Source organism: Lynx rufus, unplaced genomic scaffold, assembly GCF_022079265.1.
Source record: "Lynx rufus isolate CCGP_SWC_20201006 ecotype Redwood Valley unplaced genomic scaffold, mLynRuf1.p SCAF_18, whole genome shotgun sequence".
Lineage (NCBI taxonomy): Eukaryota > Metazoa > Chordata > Mammalia > Carnivora > Felidae > Lynx > Lynx rufus.
Genome location: NW_025814832.1, coordinates 38,267,085 through 38,288,736, shown reverse-complemented (window position 1 = coordinate 38,288,736; position 21,652 = coordinate 38,267,085). Strand labels below are relative to the sequence as shown.

Sequence of the window (21,652 nt, the reverse complement as noted above, 5' to 3'; positions counted from 1 at the left end):
CCTACCCAACAAAATGGCCAGCACAGGCCAACCCACTCAGCCCACTTGGAGATGTTTACGTCTCCAAAGAGCCCTCACGCCTCTAACCAAATGAGACGGGAAGGCGGAGCCAGACGTTGTCACGTGGCTGCTCCCGCCCACCGGGTAAGCGGACCGCACTACTTCTCCAGTTGGCGTCGGCGGAGGAATACGAAACGAGATAGCTCGCCGGAAGTTCCGTACTAATACCCCCGGGAGACCGACCTGGGCTGCTGGGTGTGACCCGATATGTCAAACCAACCCACTTGAGAATCCCTTAGCGGGATATTGCTCGCGGCGAAGGGTATCTAGAGCCCACAAACCGCCGCCTTGGCCCGTGCTGAGAAAGGAAGTCCTCCTGTGATGACCAATCAGCAGCGAGAAGCCGTTCTAAAGTCCCACCCTCTTTCTCCCCCAGCCCTTTCGTTTCGTTCCCCCACCTCGGCGGTGCGTCTGCGCTGTTCGGCCCTTCCAGGACGCCGTCCATCGCGCGCCCTGTTGGGAGTCTAGCGGCAACCTGCCTCCGTGACATGGCCGGCTCAGAGGCTGGTGAGTCTCGGCCCGGAGCCCCAGTGTGTGTGGACTGAAACCATTTAAGAACCCGAACGCCCCTATTCCTTTTATCTCGAGTCCTCCGGCTGGACTCACTGGTCTGGCCTGCCGACGGGGCTCGTCACTGACACCCCGTCGTGGTCGGCGGGTTTGGGTCTCTTAGCCCCGCTCTCGGTTCGCTTAGTGGCCATCGAGCGCGATTTTGGGGTGTGAAGAGGGGGGCCCGCAGCACGCCTGCAGCCTGGTTGCAAAGAGGGCAGTCAGAAAGCAGAAAGTGTCCTCCTGGCACCTGCATTCTCGGGAATCCAGCCACTGTCAGCGCGCTCTCTGCTTCTTGAATTGTGGAGACTGAGGCCGTACCTGCCTGTGCATTGAACTTTTGAGCAACGGCACTCTTACGGTGTTGTTGATGCCCTTGCCAAAGTAGAACGGTGGTGGATTTTTCTCTTCGGTTCTCTGTGTCGTTACCTGGCTTTTTCTAGCAACCGCTTTCGAGAAGCGAGTTGATTGGGTTGCCTGGGACGCCTTCATCCTTTTCTTCCAGACAGCGTTCAAACTTCAAACCCTTTGGTTTGGTCAGTTTGAGACCAAAGTGGTCCAACGGTGTCTGGGGGTGGGTTGCGGTGGCACAGGAAACTTCAGTGTTGATAATGTGCTAGCTCTGAATTTAGAGACATTTTTAGGTATTTTCTATGTTTCATTTCTTATACATTAAATATAATTAAAAACTAACAAATGTTGTAGTGTTAGTGTCATTACTTCACTTCTTAACAGCCTGCGTTAATCAGCCTATTGGGCACCAGAGAAATTCTGACTTGCACAAGATAATTGGGTAAAAACATGACTAACGCTATTGGGAATTTGAAACAGCATTCATTAATTAGTTTCTGGTAGCCTTAGACTATCATTAACAAAGTGTCTTGCTTATGACATAATATTTGCTTACTTATACCTATGTTTTAAATAAAAACAGTTTTGTGTGGCTTGTAAAATAAGAAAAGGGTACATAACTTAGGACTTTAGCTTATAATGGTAGAAATTAGATTTGCATCATAGTTTTTACTACATTGAAATTCTAGCACTCTAGCACTTCCAGAGTGCTAGAAATTAAATAATGTATTTTCAAAATTCATGCCTTGGAGGGCCTTTGAACGTATATAGTAACCAAATTTCTTATCTTGTGCTTCATTCAATGTCTGTCTTCGTGGGGTCGACTTTTGCTATTTAAGGCTTATCTTTTTCCTTTCCTAACAGAGTGGATAACCGTTGCCAATAACCTTCTTTTGAAATGTCACATACACCTGAGGATACGAGAACTGGAAGACTGTGATGCTAATGTTTTTATTGCGCTTTATCAATCCATTTTGGGAGAAAAGGTACCAGGTAAGGGTACTAAAAAGTGGGAGTAATAGTGACTATATGTTAGGCCAGGTGTTTTGAGTGCCTTAAGTTAGATCCTGTGGTGTTTATAAAATCCTGTATTTTCCCTTTGTTTACATTTTATTTGTATGTAACTGTTGCATTCGTTACCATAATAAAGACCCACATATAGTAACAGCCTTGTTCAAATCAGTTTGAGTGGTCTTGGTCATTGTGTCAATCATGGCTAATACCTTGTGAAAGTCACACCTTTTCTGTACATACATTTTCAAAAATTCTAAAATTGAGTAGAACTTGGAAACTTGTTGGGTCCTGTTGCTTAACCAGTATTATGGATATGAATTGATGATTGTACTGCATCCCTGGTTGAGTAGCTCAGAGTCTTTATCCATAGATCTCTACTGTCTCTGCTATAACCATTAGTATTAAAGCTCTGTGTAGTCTCTTTTCCTTTCCCACTGTTACCATGAGTTAGTGCCCTCATCACTTGGAATAATGGAGATGGCCTCTAGCTGGTATCTTTGATGCTAGTCTTAACCTTCATTTGAGCACAGAGGCCTATAGTTATTAGACCAGTCTTTTAAAATACTTTTTTCAGGGCACCTGGGTTGCTTAGTCGGTTGAGCATCTGACTCTTGGTTTTGGGTCCAGTCATGATCTCAAGGTTCGTGAGTTTGAGCCCCACATCGGGCTCTGTGCTGACAGCATGGAGCCAACTTGGGATTCTCTCTCTGCCCCTCTCTGTCTGTCCCCTCCCTGCTCACTTGCTCTCTGTCTCAAAATAAATAAAAGAAAAACTTAAAAAATAAAGTACTTTTTTCTTCCTTCCCCCGTTCATCTCCCTCAGTGCCAGAGGAGAAACTCCAAATGTAAGTTCAGTGTTAAAATCTTTCCTCACTGTGGTCTTTACTGACCTTTTGGGTTTTTTTAAGTTTATTTTGATTTATTTTTAATTTTTTAAAGTTTATTTGCATTTCAAAGTAAGTTTTACTTTGTTTTATATTTTTATTTTTTAATTTACATCCAAGTTAGCATATAGTGCAACAATGATTTCGGGAGATTTCTTAATGCCCCTTCCCTATTTAGCCCATCCCCCCTCCCACAATCCCTCCAGCAACCTTCTGTTTGTTCTCTATATTTGTCTCTTATGTTTTGTTCCCCTCCCTGTTTTTATATTTTTGTTTCCCTTCCCTATATGCATCTGTATTGTATCTTAAATTCCTCATATGAGTGAAGTCATACGATATTTGTGTTTCTCTAATTCTGCTTAGCATAATATTCTCGAGTTTCATCTACATAGGAGCAAATGGCAAGATTTCATTCTTTTTGATTGCTGAGTAATACCTGTTTGTATGTATACATAGATATATATATATGTACACATACACCATATGTATATATACACCACATTTTCTTTTATCCATCTGTTGATAGACATTTGGGCTGTTTCCACACTTTGGCCATTGTTGATAGTGCTGCTATAAACATTGGGGTACATGTGCCCCTTTGAAACACCACACCTGTATCCCTTGGATAAATACCTAGTAGCGCAATTGCTCGGTCATAAGGTAGTTCTATTTTTAATTTTTTGAGGAACCTCCATACTGTTTTCTGGAGTGGGCTCACCAGTTTGCATTCCCACCAGCAGTGCAGAAGAGATCCTCTTTGTCCACATCCTTGCCAACATCTGTTGTTGGTTGAGTTGTTAACATTAGCCATTCTGACAGGTGTGGGGTGGTATCTCATTGTGGCTTTGATTTGTATTTCCCTGATGATGAATGATGTTGAGCATTTTTTCATGTGTCAGTTGGCCATCTGGACGTCTTCTTTGGAGAAGTGTCTATTCATGTCTTTTGCCCATTTCTTCCCTGGATTATTTGTGTTTTGGGTGTTGAGTTTGGTAAGTTCTTTATAGATTTTGGATACTAACCCTTTATCTGATGTATCATTTGCAAATATCTTCTCCCATTCCGTTGGTTGCGTTTTAGTCTTGCAGATTGTTTCCTTCGCTGTGCAGAAGGCTTTTATTTTGATGAGGTCCCAATAGTTCATTTTTGCTTTTGTTTCCCTTGCCTCTGGAGACCTGTTGAGTAAGAAGTTGCTGTGGCCAAGATCAAGGAGGTTTTTGCCTGCTTTCTCCTCGAGGATTTTGATGGCTTCCTGCCTTACATTGAGGTCTTTCATCCATTTTGAGTTTATTTTTGTGTCTGGTGTAAGAAAGTGGTCCAGGTTCATTCTTCTGCATGTCGCTGTCCTGTTTTCCCAGCACCATTTGTTGAAGAGACTGTCCTTATGCCATTGGATATTCTTTTCCTGCTTTGTCGAAGATGAGTTGGCCATACGTTTGTGGGTCCATTCCTGGATTCTCTGTTCTGTTGAATTGATCTGAGTGTCTGTTTTTGTGCCAGTACCATACTGTCTTGATGATTTCAGCTTTGTAGTACAGCTTGAAGTCCGGGATTGTGATGCCTGTAGCTTTGGTTTTCTTTTTCAAGATTGCTTTAGCTACCTGGGGTCTTTTCTGTTTCCATACAGATTGTAGGATTGTTTGTTCTAGCTTGTGAAGAATGCTGGTGTTACTTTGATAGGGATTGCATTGAATATGTAAATTGCCTTGGGTAGTGTTGACATTTAACAATATTTGTTCTTCCTATCCAGGAGTATGGAATAATTTTTCATTTTTTTGTGTCTTCTTCAATTTCTTTCATAAGCTTTCTGTAGTTTTCAGTGTATAGATTTTTCATGTCTTTGGTTAGATTTATTACTAGGTATTTTATGGTTTTTGGTGCAAGTTTATTTATTTGAGAGCATGCACGGGGAGGGGCAGAGAGAGGTAAAGAGAGAATCCCAAGCAGGCTCCATGCTGTCAGCATGGAGCCTGATTCAGGGCTCAATCCCAGAAACTGTGAGATCATGACCTGAGCCAGAATCAAGAGTTGGACACTTAACCATCTGAGCCACCCAGGGGCCTCTATTTTTATTTAGAGAGTGTGTGTATGAGTGGGGGAGGGACAGAGAGAGAACAAGGGAGAGAGAATCCTAAGCAGGCTCCATGCCATCTCAGAAGCCCTGAGATCATGACCTGAACCAAAATTAAGAGTCAGACGTTTAACCAACTAAGCCACCCAGACACCCTTATATACTGACCTTTTAAATCATTTTGCCATTAATTCCTACTAGGTTACCTTCAGAAGGTTGTGGGGTTTTTTTCCTCTCATGGAAAGCAGCCCATGATTATGGGTTAAAGTCTCACTCCATTATTGTTTCCCTTACTAGAGTATTAGCACCTCCTTGAATTTAGGGACCTCTTTATCTTTCTGTAGCATGGTGCTTATTGTAGAGCATGTTCATATATATGTTGATTGACTAAGTATTCAACTACTAAAGGTGCTGTGTGGGATTCAGGCTCTGTTAGCTTTATCTGAATTTTATAGCCTGTTCTGTTTGGGTAGAGCTTACTTTTGTAGCACTTAACCTGACTCAGAAGCCTGGTCAGAGACAGATGAAAACTTGGACCCTCAGATGAAAAATGTGTAGCTTTTTTTCCACAGACCTCATAGCTATTCCCAGGAGTCAAGAGGATGAAGCTCACAATGTACAAGCAGTAATTGATTCGCTGGCCTTGGATTACCTGCAAGTCAGCTTGTCTCACATAACAGGTCGGTGTATACTTAACCATCAGATAATTTTGCATTTAACTAAAATAATTTGTTGGATAGAATCCTAGACATTGTTTAGCTAACCAAATGAGTAAGCTTATGATATAAACCAAGTGGCAAGACTGAGCCAAGACAAATTGACTGGTAGAGTTAAGGCAGCCATTCTTGAGAGCTTTTTTTGGAGAGTCAAACATTGAATTTATGATGGACCTGAGTCTGAGATGTAAGAATTCTGGCTGGTAGTTAAAGGTATGTTTTTTGTTATTTTGTTATTTTAAAGCTAACGTGCTGCTTGTTTGTAGTAGCTAAGAATTAGCTACATCTAAATATCCATTAAATAGGGACAGGTTAAATAAGTTATGATAGCTCCATGCAGGGAATTACTCTGCTACTGTAAAAGATGATTGATGATGCTCATTATGTACAATGTTCCATATTAGTGGAACAGTCTCCAATATGTGTAATGTCAGAAAGATGTGCACTTAACAATGATAATGTGCAGAGTAGGGTGCTGCTTATAAAAACAAAGGTAAGGAGAGGAAATATGCAGTTGATTGCTTGCAGAAGGACTCTTTGAAAGCATGTGCAAGAAACCCGTAATGCCAATTGCTTCCAGTAAGAGGAACTTCAGGGCTGCAGGACGAGGGTGGGATGAGACTTCATTATATAACTTTTATATTTCTTGAATTTTATTTTGTTTTTTTAAAGTTTATTTATTTATTTTGAGAGAAAGAGTGCATGAATGGGGGACAGGCAGAGAGAGAGAGAGAGAGAGAGAGAGAGAGAGAATCCCAAAGAGACCACACTGTCAGCGCAGAGCCCGGCATGGTGCTCCATCCCACAAACTGTGAGATCATGACCTGAGCTGAAATCAAGAGTCGGATGCTCAACCAACTGAGCCACCCAGGCAGGCGCCCCTGAATTTTAAGCCTCATGAATATTTTCTCTATTCAAAATAAATAAAACTGTAAATTGTTTTTGAAACTTTTTCCAAAATAGAGTATATCATGCTTGTATTCTAAAGCCAAACATACCAAATATAAATATATTTGTAAATCCCTGTATTCTAGATAGAAAATGAGGATTATTCCAGTAAATTATTTCAAGCTAAGGAAAAGAGGGAATCTGTGCATATGAACCTACATTTGAATCACTTAGAGAAGGCTTACACCATTGGTTTGTTCTTGGGCAGTTAAATGTTAATCAGGATTGGTCACTCACATCTCTCAATGTGATGTTGACGACAAGTTTTGCAAAAATACTGTCTTAAGTTTTGAGTGCAGTTCTAGGAGTAAAAATGGTAAATTAGTTTGAAGATAATTCATTTTGAGGGATAATCCCAGGGTTTTCCTGTTCTTTTGCAATTCGGAATTGCTTTATCACTTGAATAGGGTAATTTCTGGTATTTGTGCTTTTTAAACCTATAGCATAGTTGTATCTGCTTATGTAACTTTTTAATGCAGAGCTGCTCCTAACAACTCTCACCCACCCCATGAAAAGTTGCAGAACTGCTTATCTCCTCCAGTGTACTGCAGAGCAGCTTTTTACTCGTTGTGTTCTTGTTCAGTTTAAAATACTTTCTTCTGTACCATGAAGCACTGCATTTTGGTGGGCGGTCTTAGTTGCTGGGTTGGCAGAGGATGCTCCCCATCCTGGCAACTGAGAAGTTCTGAGTATGCCCTTGGGGTATACTTGTGTATCTCGTTAAGCCAGAAAAACAAGGCTTAAGAAGATTTGTTTGCTTTAAACCAAAAAAAAAAAAAAAAAAGTCAAATACTGTCTATCTGTACTGGTAATTTTGTAAAACATCATATTTCTGGTTTAGGTTTGTTTTGCATCAGGAGTGAAATTTTGAATGGCTGGGTTCTCTCAAATATCAAGTTTCCATTGTGTCTTCCCCTTACTGGTTTGAACTTAAGAGAATGCAGGCGTGACCTCCCAAAGGACAACCCAGCTGTCTCAAGAGTTACATTCCTTCCATACCTGATGTTGATTAGAGTCCATTTTAGGTGATACTAAGCATGCTAAGTTTCCATGATTTTACCAACCCATTTCTTGTCAACATATCAATTTAGCATGTATTAAAAATTTATTATGAGACAAGTGTTGTGCCAGGAATTGTTTAAAGAGTAAGTCCTGGGTGTAAAGTGGATGTGGTGGGAGGTGAGGCTGGAGAAGTTGGGACTGAGGTGAGATTAAAAAGTTTTACGTGCATGGCCAGTGTTTTTAAGAAAATTTATTATTGAAGTTTAGTTGACATACAAAATTATATTAGTTTCAGATGTACAACATAGTGATTGGACAGTTCTATATATTACACAGTGCTCACTGTAATAAGTATAGTAACCAACCACTACCTTACAACGCTATTACAATGTTATTGATGTTATTCCCTATGCCTTATTTTTCATCTCTGATTTATTTTATAACTGGAAGTTATACAAACTGTATACAAAGCTGTATAAATTGGAAATTTGTATGAATGGACAAGTTTTTTAAATTAGTATTTTATTTATTTATTTTTTGAGAGAGAGAGAGAGCGAGAGCACCTGGGTCTGAGCAGGGGAGGGGCGTAAGGAGAGGGAGAGAGAATCTCAAGCAGGTTCCACTCCTGACATGGCCTGGGGGGGGGGGTGCTCGATCCCACGACCCTGGGATCATGACCTGAGCTGAAGTCAAGAGTCAGACACTTAACTAACTGAGCCACCCAGGCATCCCACATGGGCAGTTTTTAAATTAAGAAAAATGACATGACCTATATAAAATGAATAGGAGTTAACAAATAGAAAAAATGAGGAATTCCTGATGAAAGTATCCCAACAAGTTTTTTGTTTTTATGTTACTCTACTGCTGTTATCTTCAGAACAAACCACCATCTAGAAGTAGGATCCTACGATCTGAAACTGTTTTGCCTCCTGCCATTTTTTTTTCACCAGCCTAAAAAAGTTCTGCTTAGATACTTTATATCTTGGTATAAATCTTACCGGAGGATGTTTTATTAAGTCTACTTATTTTGTTTCTTGGTAAAGGAAGGAATATGCTAGTTAATTACCAAACATTATATTCAAGACTGCTTCCTTTGTCTCTTCAAATATAATTAGGTATCAAGACATTCATGTTTTTAATATTTATAATATTATTCGTTTTCCTGAATTAGTTTGTGATTCTTTTATCTGAACAGTATTTACACAGTGGTATATTTGTTTTGAAACTTTGAGACTTTTAGTTTCTTCGTTAATATTTTTAATAGCTTTTTATCCTGTGTTTAGGAGAAAATATAGTGAAGGGAGATAAAGAGTCTATTAAGAATCTGCTAGAAATCTTTGATGGGTTGCTGGAGTATCTTACAGAACACATCAGTGAGACATCTCACGAAAAAAGTAAGTTTTAAAATTGTAATTTGAATAACTAATGCATATACCTGGTAAATTAAATCTCACTTCTTAACTCTTCTAAGTGGTTGGAAAAAACTGTCTTAGACTATCATCATGTCCTTTGTCAGTTTGGATGTGCTAATCTATAAAAAGTTCTGATTAAAGTTGCTTACTGTCCTATTATTGCATGAAATGACTTATTCCAAAATTTCCTGTCAGAACTGCCATTTTTGTTATAAATTTGGATATTGCTAAAGCATTAACAGGAGGAATTGGAGTGTTTTTGTCTTTAACCTATGTTTAGGTTTGTGACAGCCTGAAAGTTTTATTTTAGCCTTTGAGTAATCCAGTTCTCCAAAAAGTTATCCAACAAGTTTTCAGCAGCAATAACAAACAACATAAAATCTGATATGAATGAAGACAAAAAAATGTGGGTAGGCTCATCGTTCCTACTTCTCACGTGGTTGTGATAACATCTGAGCTTAAACTTTTTAGTGATAGTTTTCTACCTTTTATCATTGTTGCTGAAAAGGTTTAAAGGCATATGTAGGTCTGGCCTGGAGGGAAAAACTGCCACAGGGGATATTTCTTATTTCAAACACTTGAGTGTTCTGAGTGTGGAGTGTTTTGAGTGTTTAATATCTGTTAAATATGTACCAGCCTCTGTACGCTGGGAGGATTCATAATTGCATGCCATGTTCTATTGCTCTCAAAGAAACCTAAGTTTCTGACTTAAGTCAGGAAGACAGCCATAACTGCATACAGTAGTCCCCCTAGATGCAGTTTTGCTTTCCACTCGCAGTCCCCCTTGGTCCAGAAGCAGATGATCCTCCTGAGGTATTGTCAGAAGGTCGGTCATTAATAGCCTAATGCTACATCACAATGCCTGTGTCATTCAGCTCACTTTGTCTCATCACGTAGGCATCTTATCATCCCACATCATCACAAGAAGCAGGTGAGTACAGTACAATAAGATATTTTGACAGACCACATTTCTATAACTTTTGTTATAGTATGTTGTTATAATTGTTCTATTTTATTGTTAGCTATTGCTTATCTTAATGTGCCTAATCTAGAAGTTAAACTTTATCATATGTATGTATAGGAAAAAACATAGTATATATAGGTTCAATCTTATCTGTGGTTTCAGGCATCCTCTGGGGGTCTTGGAACGTATCCCTCGGGGGTGGGGGGGGACTGTTAAACAATAAAAACCATTATAGGAGAATTGGGGGAGAGTGAAAGACATGTGAAATTTACCTAATTCAAGGCTACTTAGTAGGTATTTTGAGGCTTGGTGGCTTTAACCATTTTAGCAACAAGATTAAGAGATGGAAAACTACCTTTGGTGGAAATTGATTAATTTGAAGTTTTACACTAACAGCAGCAGTTTTTACAATGTAGTGCTTGACTGCAGGTAGAAGAGGAATGGTAGTGGCTTTACCATGAGTAGGGCAGTGGGGATGGCGAGAGGAGGGCAGAACTGAGAGATACTTAAATGTGAGTCTGGTAATAGTGAGACGTGGAGGCAGGGCATGCGGGAGGGAGATTTCCAGGGGAGGTCAGTAGAATGTGGTGAGCTTAGTGCTGCTAGGAGGGGGTTGCAGAGGTGGGACCTCCCAGTGCAGTAGTACTGTGGTTGGATGGTGTTTTCTGAAGTGTGATTCTCACCTTTGCAGGTCCAAGTTGATATGGCAGTATTACCTAGAGCTAATCAGATTCTTCAAAATGCCAGTTAATAATGGGAAGTCAATCTTTATTATCATGAGTCACATCATGTACAGAGCAGCTTTTTCCTGGCACCTGAGCTAGCATTATCATTAACTTACCACTGAAGAACAGGGATTTGAAAGCAGACTTTGCGTCAGTGCTAAGTTCTGCCTCTCATTGTTTGAAGCTCTCTAAGCCTCAGTGTTTTCATTTGAAATTCTTCCATGGCTGTAGTGATGGTTGAGTAAGTAGATATATAAATAGTTTAGTTCCAAGCCTAGCTCCGAGTCACTGCGCAGTGAATGTTAACTAATGTTATTACAGTGTTGGTTATTTTGAATACAGAAATAGAAAAAAATGAAGGTAGATGCTCAAATAGAGAAATCTCTAGAAATGGGGATGGGAATATTCAGAGGCGTCAATCTGAATCATAGGAAGTTTCACCCACGTACCTCCTGAAATCAGTTCCCTAGTGTGTTGCTGTGGCGAAAGTGTATTCCTCAGAAATGTTGAGTTGAAAAAGGAGTGATAGTCTGAAAGAGAACTTCAGCCAAGCTTTGATGTACTCTGACTCTTAGCCTGGGAGGGATAGTCTTGGAGCTTGAGGCTCACAGTTGTGTTCTGAAGCCACAGCCTAGTCCTCTTGCTTCAGACATCCCTTACTGAACAGGGAGGTTATAAACAATAAAAAATAAACCTACCACCTATCTTAAAAAATAAAACATTGCTAGTACAACTGTAGACCTTGCTTTTAAAGCAGCATTTATCTTGCTTCTGTTACCCAAGTAATACATGGTCTTCACAGGTGATAATTTGGTTCTTTCTAATTTCGTGTTCACAAAAGCCCAGTTTACCAGGAGAAGATGAGGGTGCTTAACTGTTCTCACCTCTACCCACCCCCATATAAAAATAGCATTATTAATTGAGAGGTTTTTTGGTGTTGTTTTTATCTATTCTAAACAGGTGAAACTGGACAGAGTTTTAAAGAATTCCATCAAGGAGAACCTTTAGAAGAGCCAGAAAGTACTAAGGAATCCAAATCATCATGGAAAAAGGTTTCTTTTGGGAGGTAGCACTCAATGTCTATGAATTTAACCAAAACAAGTTATGCTTTTTCCTTCTAAGAATTGGCACACAATATACCACAATGGCAGCAAAAAACAAAACAAACTGATGGGAAAATCTCAGTACCTTCTCATATTTTAAATCTCCCTGACGGAATTTTAAGAACCTTGAGCTATATGTAATACTTAAGTCTCAGTATTAAACACCTGTGTATTTTCTTCTTCCTAGTTAGTTCTTTTATTCCAAAATACATCTTTTTTAAAAAAAAATTTTTTTTTTAAACATTTATTTATTGTTGAGAGAAAAGGGAGCGTGAGTGGGAGAGGGCCAGAGAAAGGAAGATGCAGAATTGGAAGCAGGCTCCAGGCTCTGAGCTGTCAGCACAGAGCCCAACGCAGGGCTCAAACTCATGAGCAGTGAGGTCATGACCTTAGCTGGAGTCAGATGCTTAACTGACTGAGCCACCCAGGTGCCCCTTTCCAAAATACGTCTTTAGTGGGGCACCTGGGTGGCTTAGATGGTTAAGTGCACGTGCATATTTTTTTTATTTTTCCCTTGGTCATCAAAATAGTTTATGTTCCCTGTAGAAATCCTGGAAAGTACGAAGAAATAAAAAACAAGTGAAAAAAAAAAAAGATGAGCTCTACCATTCAGAACTAAACAAAGGCTTGTTAATGTTTTGTTATACTTGAGTCTTTTTTATAATGTTTTGGTTTTTTGTTTTATTTAGTCATATTGTTTACATAGTTTTGTTTCCCGCATTTAAAAATTTTACATATCAAGTCTTTTTCCGAGTTGTTAAATTCTTTGTAGTAATTTTTAATCCCTGTATAACAGACCATATAGGTGCTTCACAATGGGCTAAACCACTCCTCTAAAGTGGAGGTGGATGTTTCTGGGTTTTTTTATAGTTTTTGAAAATGTGATACATGCTTTTGTTTGCTCTTTAAGCTACATCCAAAGAGTATGAATGTTATAAGCCTATTAAAAGTTGCCAGACTGCTTCCAAAAAGGCCATGACAGTTTATACACTCACCGGCAGTATAAAATTGCTCGTTACTGTATCCTCATGAATCAGTAACATTAACTCATTAACAAATATCAGAGTTTTAAAATACCTGCAACTTTTATAGACAAAATATAATGTCATTACAGATTTGATGGTAGTTCTACCTACGGGTTGAACATAATGCTATGACTTTTAAATGTATGACTTTCCATTTTTTTTATGGAATTTGGCATGATTTGAAAGACCCAGGCAATATCTTCCTGTTTAGGTATAGTACATTGTGGAAAACCTGTCTTAAAGGAGACCACCATGAGATGAATTTCTTGACTTTATTTTTTATTATTAGATTTTTTTTACAGTGCAAAAGTGAAACAATGCAAGGATATTTAATGCAAAATTCATACCCTACCCAGATTCCACCCCCACACCCGTAGAGTATCCAATGTTTATTGTTCTCTGTGTGTATTCTCCTATGCATTTAATCCTTGACACTTTCTACACGGCTATTTCTACCATACGTGTATGAGTTAAAACAGATAAACACCAAAAAGTGATAAGCAACAGAAGGGAGTGTCTTGCCCTTTTTCTGCACGTAGCAATGAGCAGTCTGAATACTCATAGGCAGGCTGTTTAAAGCAGCTTTCGTCAGGAGGGGCCCTCTGGTTAGGCTGGGCCCAAGTAAGTAAGGGAATTCTTTCAGGTGCTCCTTGTCATCTGAGGCTTTGGGCCCCTCTTGGGATGGAGATGAAACAGAATCCACTGGTGAAGTAATTAGACTCGGAGACACAGCACACACCTTTTCTCTAAGAAGTAATGGTAAGTAAACTTCAGATACCTGTTATTCAGCATACAACTATGAAAATAAAAATAGTTATTCTTAGGAATGTTTACAGTTGAGAAGAATAGAGAGAGTTGTAACTCGACCTTAGAATTGAATTTCCAGAGTATACCATGATTAACCTAAATATGAACAGTTACCTGAAATCAAACAAGTAGGAGTTATAGGCACATGAGCAAGTTTGTCATATAATATGTGGGACCTGATACCCTGAGAAGAGAATTCTGAATGCAACTTAATAGTCTACTCACATTCAGATTACCCCCTAAGTATAGTTTTCCTAAACTGGATGACTCACTCTTTTCATGGTTTCAAACAACAAGTCAGTTTATCCAGTGGCAGTTCTTCTTCCAGGGATCAGGCTACATTTCCAAGAGTCTGCTGCTCATACACAGTAAGCCTGAATATCTTTGAGGCCCATTTTGAGCCTCGTACCTTGCTGTCCTTCATCCCACTTCCTGTCCTGCCTACCTTAGTTGTCATGCTCTTTTCTGCCTTCATGTTGTTTCTTCTGCTGGGGTGCTCTTTCTTCATCTCTATTCCTGGCAAATTCACCCTACAAAGCCCAGCCTCCCCCACATGCCTAGATTCTGAGGCTCTATTTCTACACTGTGGCCTTCTCATCTTATTTTGGTAATACTATTCTCACATTGTGTAGTGATTTTGAGTATGTTTGTTTTATAAACTGTGAGTTCCAGGGACAGTAGCCACACCAGACTCATTCAGCAAATATTTAGTGCTTTCCCTGTGCCAAGCAGTGGTGTTATAGTGGTTAACAAAATAGACACCAATCCCTTCCCTCATGGAGCTTGTATTCTGCTTGGGGAGGCAGCCAATAAGTAAGACAAGTAAGTGAAATACATAGTAAAATTATTCATATTCATCTTAGTATTTTAGAGCTTCTCAGAACACCAAGCCCAAAATAAGTTGTGGTTTGTATTTTTTTAATGGAAGAACAGGAATGCTGGATAGGCATTAAGTATATTAAATTGGGAATCCAGTGGCCAAATTCTCATCCAGACTCTGCTACTGGTTATGTGACTTTGGACAAGGCCCTTATCTTTCCTGAGCCCGTTTCTTAACATGTGAAATTGGAGAATTCAGCAAAACCATCTGAGAAATCCCTTTGAGCATTAGTACTTTGGTTCCAAAGAATAGACATTGAAATCCAAGGAATTAATGTTCAAAGAACCTCAATATGGAAGGTTAGACAGTAGACTAAAGGCATGTACTTGCCACTGGGATGAGCGAAGTAACAGAATGACCAGAGTCAATTGAAAGTAACAAAAGAATGCTTCTTGAAGGAAGAGAGTCAGGTGGATTGACAGAAGATGGAAGGGACTATGATTTTAGAAATGGTGTTCTGTGATAGCAACTACCGTGTAGAAAGGTTGCATCTGTAAGAAGTGAGTTCTCAGATTTTAACTATTCGGGTTATAATGCAATTAAGGCAAAAGAGAAAAGGTTGAGAGAAAAGCCAGGCTGAGGTGTTTTGGTTTGGTGTCATTAAGGGCTATGGTAACTTCCTTTTATATTTGGATTTAAGTCATCAGATAACTGTCACCGTATACATTCATAGGCATCTAACTTAGGCTTCAATTTCTGGGCTATGAATCTTATTTTTTTAATTGAGATATAATGAACATGTAACATTATGTTAGTTTCAGATATACAATCTATGGATTTTATGTTTACATGTGTTGTGAAATGACTGTCCCAATAAAAGTCTAGTTAATATTTGTCACCATAGATAGTGATGACAACTGTTAAGATCTATTCTCTTAGCAACTTATAGTATTAACTATAGTCATGCTGTGTATTTTATTCCCATTACTTAACTGGAAATTTGTACCTTTTGACCATCTTCACCCATTTTTTCCTACCCAGGGTTCCCCCTTATTTATGAAATGTCATATATGTTTATTATACTTATTAATGCTTGCAGTAGACAAGTCCAGAGACTTTTCAGTAATAAAACATTATATCCTAAAACAGTCTAAAAATTATAAGGAAATTTGAGTGTGTCACTTTCAGTCTGACAAATTAAAAGTGCCACATGTTAACTAAGCATGAAATTTTGGAGAAATTTTATCAAAAAGAAACAGCATATGAGTTTCTTTGTCATCCAAGAAACTGAAGAAAAAATGGACTCAGGTAAAAATGAATTAGCCTGGAGTCAAGTTGATGACAAATTTAGTTTAGGTAGTAGAGAAATTGTGGACCACATTATGAATTTTGAGTATTAGATCTTAGATGCTCTTCGTGTAAAATATGAAGTTATGGAGTGAGATTCACATATTTTAAAGATGTTGATGTGAAAATGGCCCTGTTGCTCTGGGTTGTGGAAAAGGAGAGCATAAAAAGATGTGTTTGCTGGATTTTAAGAGACATCAAATGAACGTCAGACATTTTAAAATATGCAGTGTCAGGGGCGCCTGGGTGGCGCAGTCGGTTAAGCGTCCGACTTCAGCCAGGTCACGATCTCGCGGTCCGTGAGTTTGAGCCCCGCGTCAGGCTCTGGGCTGATGGCTCAGAGCCTGGAGCCTGTTTCCGATTCTGTGTCTCCCTCTCTCTCTGCCCCTCCCCTGTTCATGCTCTGTCTCTCTCTGTCCCAAAAATAAATGTTGAAAAAAAAAATTTTAAAAAAATAAAATATGCAGTGTCTTGAAATACGTTGCATGGAGTTTGTGCAAGGTGAATTTTCCATTTTTAGTGTGATTATGTCAGTTAACCACTTTAGTAACTGAGTTTTCAGGATACATTCTCATACCTTCAAAGTGAGGAGTAAGTTTATGGTGAAGTATTTCATTAAATTGAAGAAGGGATAAATAGTCATTTGTAGAGGAGGAGTCATAAGTCTGTTTTGTTTGTGGGAAGTTTATGTATTGTAGATTTCTAAGGGAGCAAAGTGGATATTCCCTCAATTTCAGAACTATTTTAGTACAGCTCTCTAACAACATTATAAAGCTGATTAAATATTAAGCATTCAAAAGTTAGACAAAACAATTTGACCTATAAATTTTTTATTATGGTATCAACCAGGATTCGTAGCTCAGAGATATACCCACAGAACAGCATTTCTACAATTCTCGCACCTATTTGTATGAGTATATTCCAGTAAAACACAAGCTAGGCACACCTGGCTAGCTTAGTCGGTACAGCATGCAACTCTTGATCTCAGAGTCGTGAGTTTGAGCCCCATGATGAATGTAGAGATTGCTTAAAAATAAAATCTTAAAACACACACACACACACACACACACACACACACACACACACATTTTATTTACAAAAACAGTTGGTGAGTCAGATTTGGACCTTGGGCCATAGTTTGCCAACCTCTGACCTAGAGAAAATCACCATTAACATTTTGATTTCTTTACTTACGGATATGCAAATGTGCATCGCATATGTTCTTTATTTGTTTTTAAAGTTTATTTATTTTTGAGAGAAAGTGACCGTGTGTGAGCGGGAGAGGGGCAGGCAGAGACAGAGGGAGACACAGAATCAGAGAAAGGCTCCAGGCTCTGAGCTGTCAGCACAGAGCCCGACATAAGGCTCGAACCCACGAGCAGTGAGATCGTGACCTGAGCTGAAGTCAGATGCCCAACTGACTGAGCCACCCAGGCGCCCCTCACATATGTTCTTTTAAAATACAGTCATACAGTGGGGCACCTGGGTGGCTCAGTCGGTTAAGTGTCTGACTTCCATTTGGGTCATGATCTCACCATTCGTGGGTTCGAGCCCCCCATCGGTCTCTGTGCTGACAGCACAGAGCCTGGAGCCTGATTCAGATTCTGTGTGTGTGTCTCTCTCTCTCTCTCTCCCCCTCCCCCAGTCATGGTCTCTGTCTCTCTCTCTCTCAAAAATAAATAAACATTAAGAAAAAAAATTTTTAATGTTTATTCATTTTTGAAAGAGACCGCACAAGCAGGGGTGGGGTGGAGGGGCGGGGCACAGAATCTGAAGCAGGCAAGGCATATGAGTAATTTTATTTTGCTTTTTTTTTTTTTTTGCAGGGCGATCTATGTGGTTTTCTTTTTTTTAATTTAAAAAAATTTTTTTAAATTTACATCCAAATTATTTAGCATATAGTGCAACAGTTATTTCAGGAGTAGATTCCTTAATGCCCCTTACCCATTTAGCCTATCGTCCTCCCACAGCCCCTCTAGTAACCCTCTGTTTGTTCTCTATATTTAAGAGTCTCTTATGTTTTGGCCCCCTCCCTGTTTCTATATTATTTTTGCTTCCCTTCCCTTATGTTCATCTGTTCTGTGTCTTAAAGCCCTCATATGAGTGGAGTCATATGAGATTTGTCTCTGACTAATTTTGCTTAGCATAATACCCTCTAGTTCTGTCCACATAGTTGCAAACAGCAAGATTTCATTCTTTTTGACTGCCAAGTAATACTCCATTGTATATATATACACCACATCTTCTGTATCCATTTATCCATCAGTGGACATGTGGGCTCTTTCCATACTTTGGCTATTGTCAATAGCGCTGCTATAAACATTGGGGTGCATGTGCCCCTTTGAAACAGCATCCCTGTATCCCCTTGGATAAATACCTAGTAGTGCAATTGCTGGGTCTAGGGTAGTTCCATTTTCAATTTTTGAGGAACCTCCATACTGTTTTCCAGAGTGGGCTCACCAGTTTGCATTCCCACCAGCAGTGCAGAAGAGATCCTCTTTGTCCACATCCTTGCCAACATCTGTTGTTGCCTGAGTTGTTAATGTTAGCCATTCTGACAGGTGTGGGGTGGTATCTCATTGTGATTTTGATTTGTATTTCCCTGATAATGAGTGATGTTGAACATTTTTTCATGTGTCAGTTGGCCATCTGGATGTCTTCTTTGGAGAAGTGTCTATTCATGTCTTTTGCCCATTTCTTCCCTGGATTATTTGTGTTTTGGGTGTTGAGTTTGGTAAGTTCTTTATAGATTTTGGATACTAACCCTTTATCTGATGTGTCATTTGCAAATATCTTCTCCCATTCCGTTGGTTGCGTTTTAGTCTTGCAGATTGTTTCCTTCGCTGTGCAGAAGGCTTTTATTTTGATGAGGTCCCAATAGTTCATTTTTGCTTTTGTTTCCCTTGCCTCTGGAGACCTGTTGAGTAAGAAGTTGCTGTGGCCAAGATCAAGGAGGTTTTTGCCTGCTTTCTCCTCGAGGATTTTGATGGCTTCCTGCCTTACATTGAGGTCTTTCATCCATTTTGAGTTTATTTTTGTGTCTGGTGTAAGAAAGTGGTCCAGGTTCATTCTTCTGCATGTCGCTGTCCTGTTTTCCCAGCACCATTTGTTGAAGAGACCGTCCTTATGCCATTGGATATTCTTTTCCTGCTTTGTCGAAGATGAGTTGGCCATACATTTGTGGGTCCATTCCTGGATTCTCTGTTCTGTTGAATTGATCTGAGTGTCTGTTTTTGTGCCAGTACCATACTGTCTTGATGATTTCAGCTTTGTAGTACAGCTTGAAGTCCGGGATTGTGATGCCTGTAGCTTTGGTTTTCTTTTTCAAGATTGCTTTAGCTACCTGGGGTCTTTTCTGTTTCCATACAAATTGTAGGATTGTTTGTTCTAGCTCTGTGAAGAATGCTGGTGTTACTTTGATAGGGATTGCATTGAATATGTAAATTGCCTTGGGTAGTAAAAAATTTTACAAAATTTTAACAATATTTGTTTTTCCTATCCAGGAGCATGGAATATTTTTCCTTTTTTTTTTTTTTTGTTATTTTGATTTTTTTTTAATTGAAGTATAGTTGACACAATATTACATTAGTTTCAGGTGTACAACGTAGTGATTTGACAACTATATATGTTACGCTATGCTCACCCCAAGTATAGTTACCATTTGTCACCATACATTATTATTAATTCTGTTGACTATATTCCCTATGAGGTTCCTTTCATCCCTGGGACTTTTCAGTCCATAACTGGAAGCCTGTGTGCCTCCCACTCCTCTTTACCCATTTTGCCCATCCCCCTACTACTTCCTGTATAGAAACCATCAGTTCTCTGTATTTATGCATCTTTTTCTTCTTTTTCTGTTTGTTCTTTTGCTTTGTTTTTTGGATTCCATATGTAAGTGAAATCGTATGGTATTTGTCTTTCTCTGACTTATTTCACTTAGTGTGATACTCTCTAAGTCTACCCATGTTGTAAATAGCAAGCTCTCCTTTTTTTTTATTTTATTTTTTTAATTTACATCCAAATTAGTTAGCGTATAGTGCAACAATGATTTCAGGAGTATATTCCTTAATGCCCCTTACCCATTTAGCCCATCCCTCCTTCTACACCCCCTCCAGTAATCCTCTGTTTGTTCTCCACATTTATGAGTCTCTTATGCTTTGTCCCCCTCCCTGTTTTTATATTATTTTTGCTTCCCTTCCCTTATGTTTATCTGTTTGTCTCTTAAAGTCCTCATATGAGTGAAGTCATATGATATTTGTCTTTCTCTGATTAATTTTGCTTAGCATAATATCCTCCAGTTCCATCCACGTAGTTGCAAATGGCAAGATTTCATTCTTTTTGATTGCCGAGTAATACTCCATTGTGTATGTACACCTCATCTTCTTTATTCATCCATCGATGGACATTTGAGCTCTTTCTATACTTTGGCTATTGTTAACAGTGCTGCTATAAACCTGGGGGTGCATGTGTCCCTTTGAAAAAGCACACCTGTATCCCGTGGATCAATGCTTAGTAGTGCAATTGCTGGGTCGTAGGGTAGTTCTATTTTTAGTTTTTTGAGGAACCTCCATACTGTTTTCCGGAGTGGCTGCACCAGCTTGCATTCCCAGGCAAGATCTCATTTTTTATGACTAATACTCCTCTGTGTGTGTGTGTGTGTGTGTGTGTGTGTGCGCGCGCGCGCGCGTGTGTACGCGCGCCACATCTTTATTCCTTCATTTATCAATGGACAGTGGGTTTATTTCCATATTTGGCTATTGTAAATACTGCAGTAAATATGGGTGCATATATCTTTTCAAGTTAGTGTTATTGTTTTCTTGGGGGTAAATATGCAGTAGTGGAATTACTGGAACATAAGGGATTTCTGTTTTTATTTATTTATTTTTTGAGGAACGCTCATACTATTTTCCATAGTGGCTGTACCAATTTACATTTCCACCAACAGTGCACAAGAGGTCCTTTTTCTCCACATCTTTGCCAACACTTATTTTTTGTCTTTTTTTTTTTTTAATTTTTTTTTTCAACGTTTATTTATTTTTGGGACAGAGAGAGACAGAGCATGAACGGGGGAGGGGCAGAGAGAGAGGGAGACACAGAATCGGAAACAGGCTCCAGGCTCCGAGCCATCAGCCCAGAGCCTGACGCGGGGCTCGAACTCACGGACCGCGAGATCGTGACCTGGCTGAAGTCGGACGCTTAACCAAGTGCGCCACCCAGGCGCCCCATTTTTTGTCTTTTTGATTCAAGCCTCTCTAACAGGTATAAAGTGATAGCTCATTGTAATTTTGATATGTATTTCCCTTGATGATTAGTGATGTTGAGCACCTTTTCTTGTGTCTGTTGGCCATCTGTATGTTTTCTTTGGAAAAGCATCTATTCAGGTCCTATGCCTATTTTTTAATTGGATTTTTTTTGGATTTTGATGTTGAGTTATAAAGTTCTTTATATATTGTGGATATTAATCTTTTATAAGATATATCATTTGCAGATATCTTCTCCTGTTCAGTAGTTTGCCTTTTTATTTTGTTGATGGTTTCCTTTGCTGTGCAGAAAGTTTTTATTTTAGTGTAATCCCAATAGTTTATTTTTTGCTTTTGTTTCCCTTGCCTGGGGAGACCTATCAGAAAACTGTTGCTAAGGCTGATGTCAAAGAGATTACTGCATATGTTTTCTTCTGGGAATTTTGTGGTTTCATGTCTCACACTTAGTTGTTTAATCCATTTTGAGGTAATTTTTGTGTATGGTGTTTCATTCTTTTGCATATAGCTGTCCAGTTTTCCTACCATCGTTTATTGAAGAGACTATCCTTTCCCCATTGTATATTCTTACCTCCTTTGTTGTAGATTAATTGACC

At 39.2% G+C, this 21,652-nt stretch overlaps 1 protein-coding gene across 1 annotated transcript in view; it reads left to right on the top strand.

The window, feature by feature from the left end:
* The first annotated feature begins 315 nt into the window (after nucleotides 1-315).
* Nucleotides 316-21,652, top strand: part of CEP95 (centrosomal protein 95) — a 43,657-nt gene continuing 22,320 nt past the window's right edge. Inside the window, exons 1-6 of the mRNA XM_047081592.1 lie at nucleotides 316-567; nucleotides 1,825-1,953; nucleotides 5,502-5,609; nucleotides 8,879-8,989; nucleotides 11,657-11,762; nucleotides 13,468-13,583. Coding sequence (XP_046937548.1) covers nucleotides 549-567; nucleotides 1,825-1,953; nucleotides 5,502-5,609; nucleotides 8,879-8,989; nucleotides 11,657-11,762; nucleotides 13,468-13,583 — 589 coding nt within the window. The 5' untranslated portion in view covers nucleotides 316-548. The remainder of the gene's footprint in view (nucleotides 568-1,824; nucleotides 1,954-5,501; nucleotides 5,610-8,878; nucleotides 8,990-11,656; nucleotides 11,763-13,467; nucleotides 13,584-21,652) is intronic.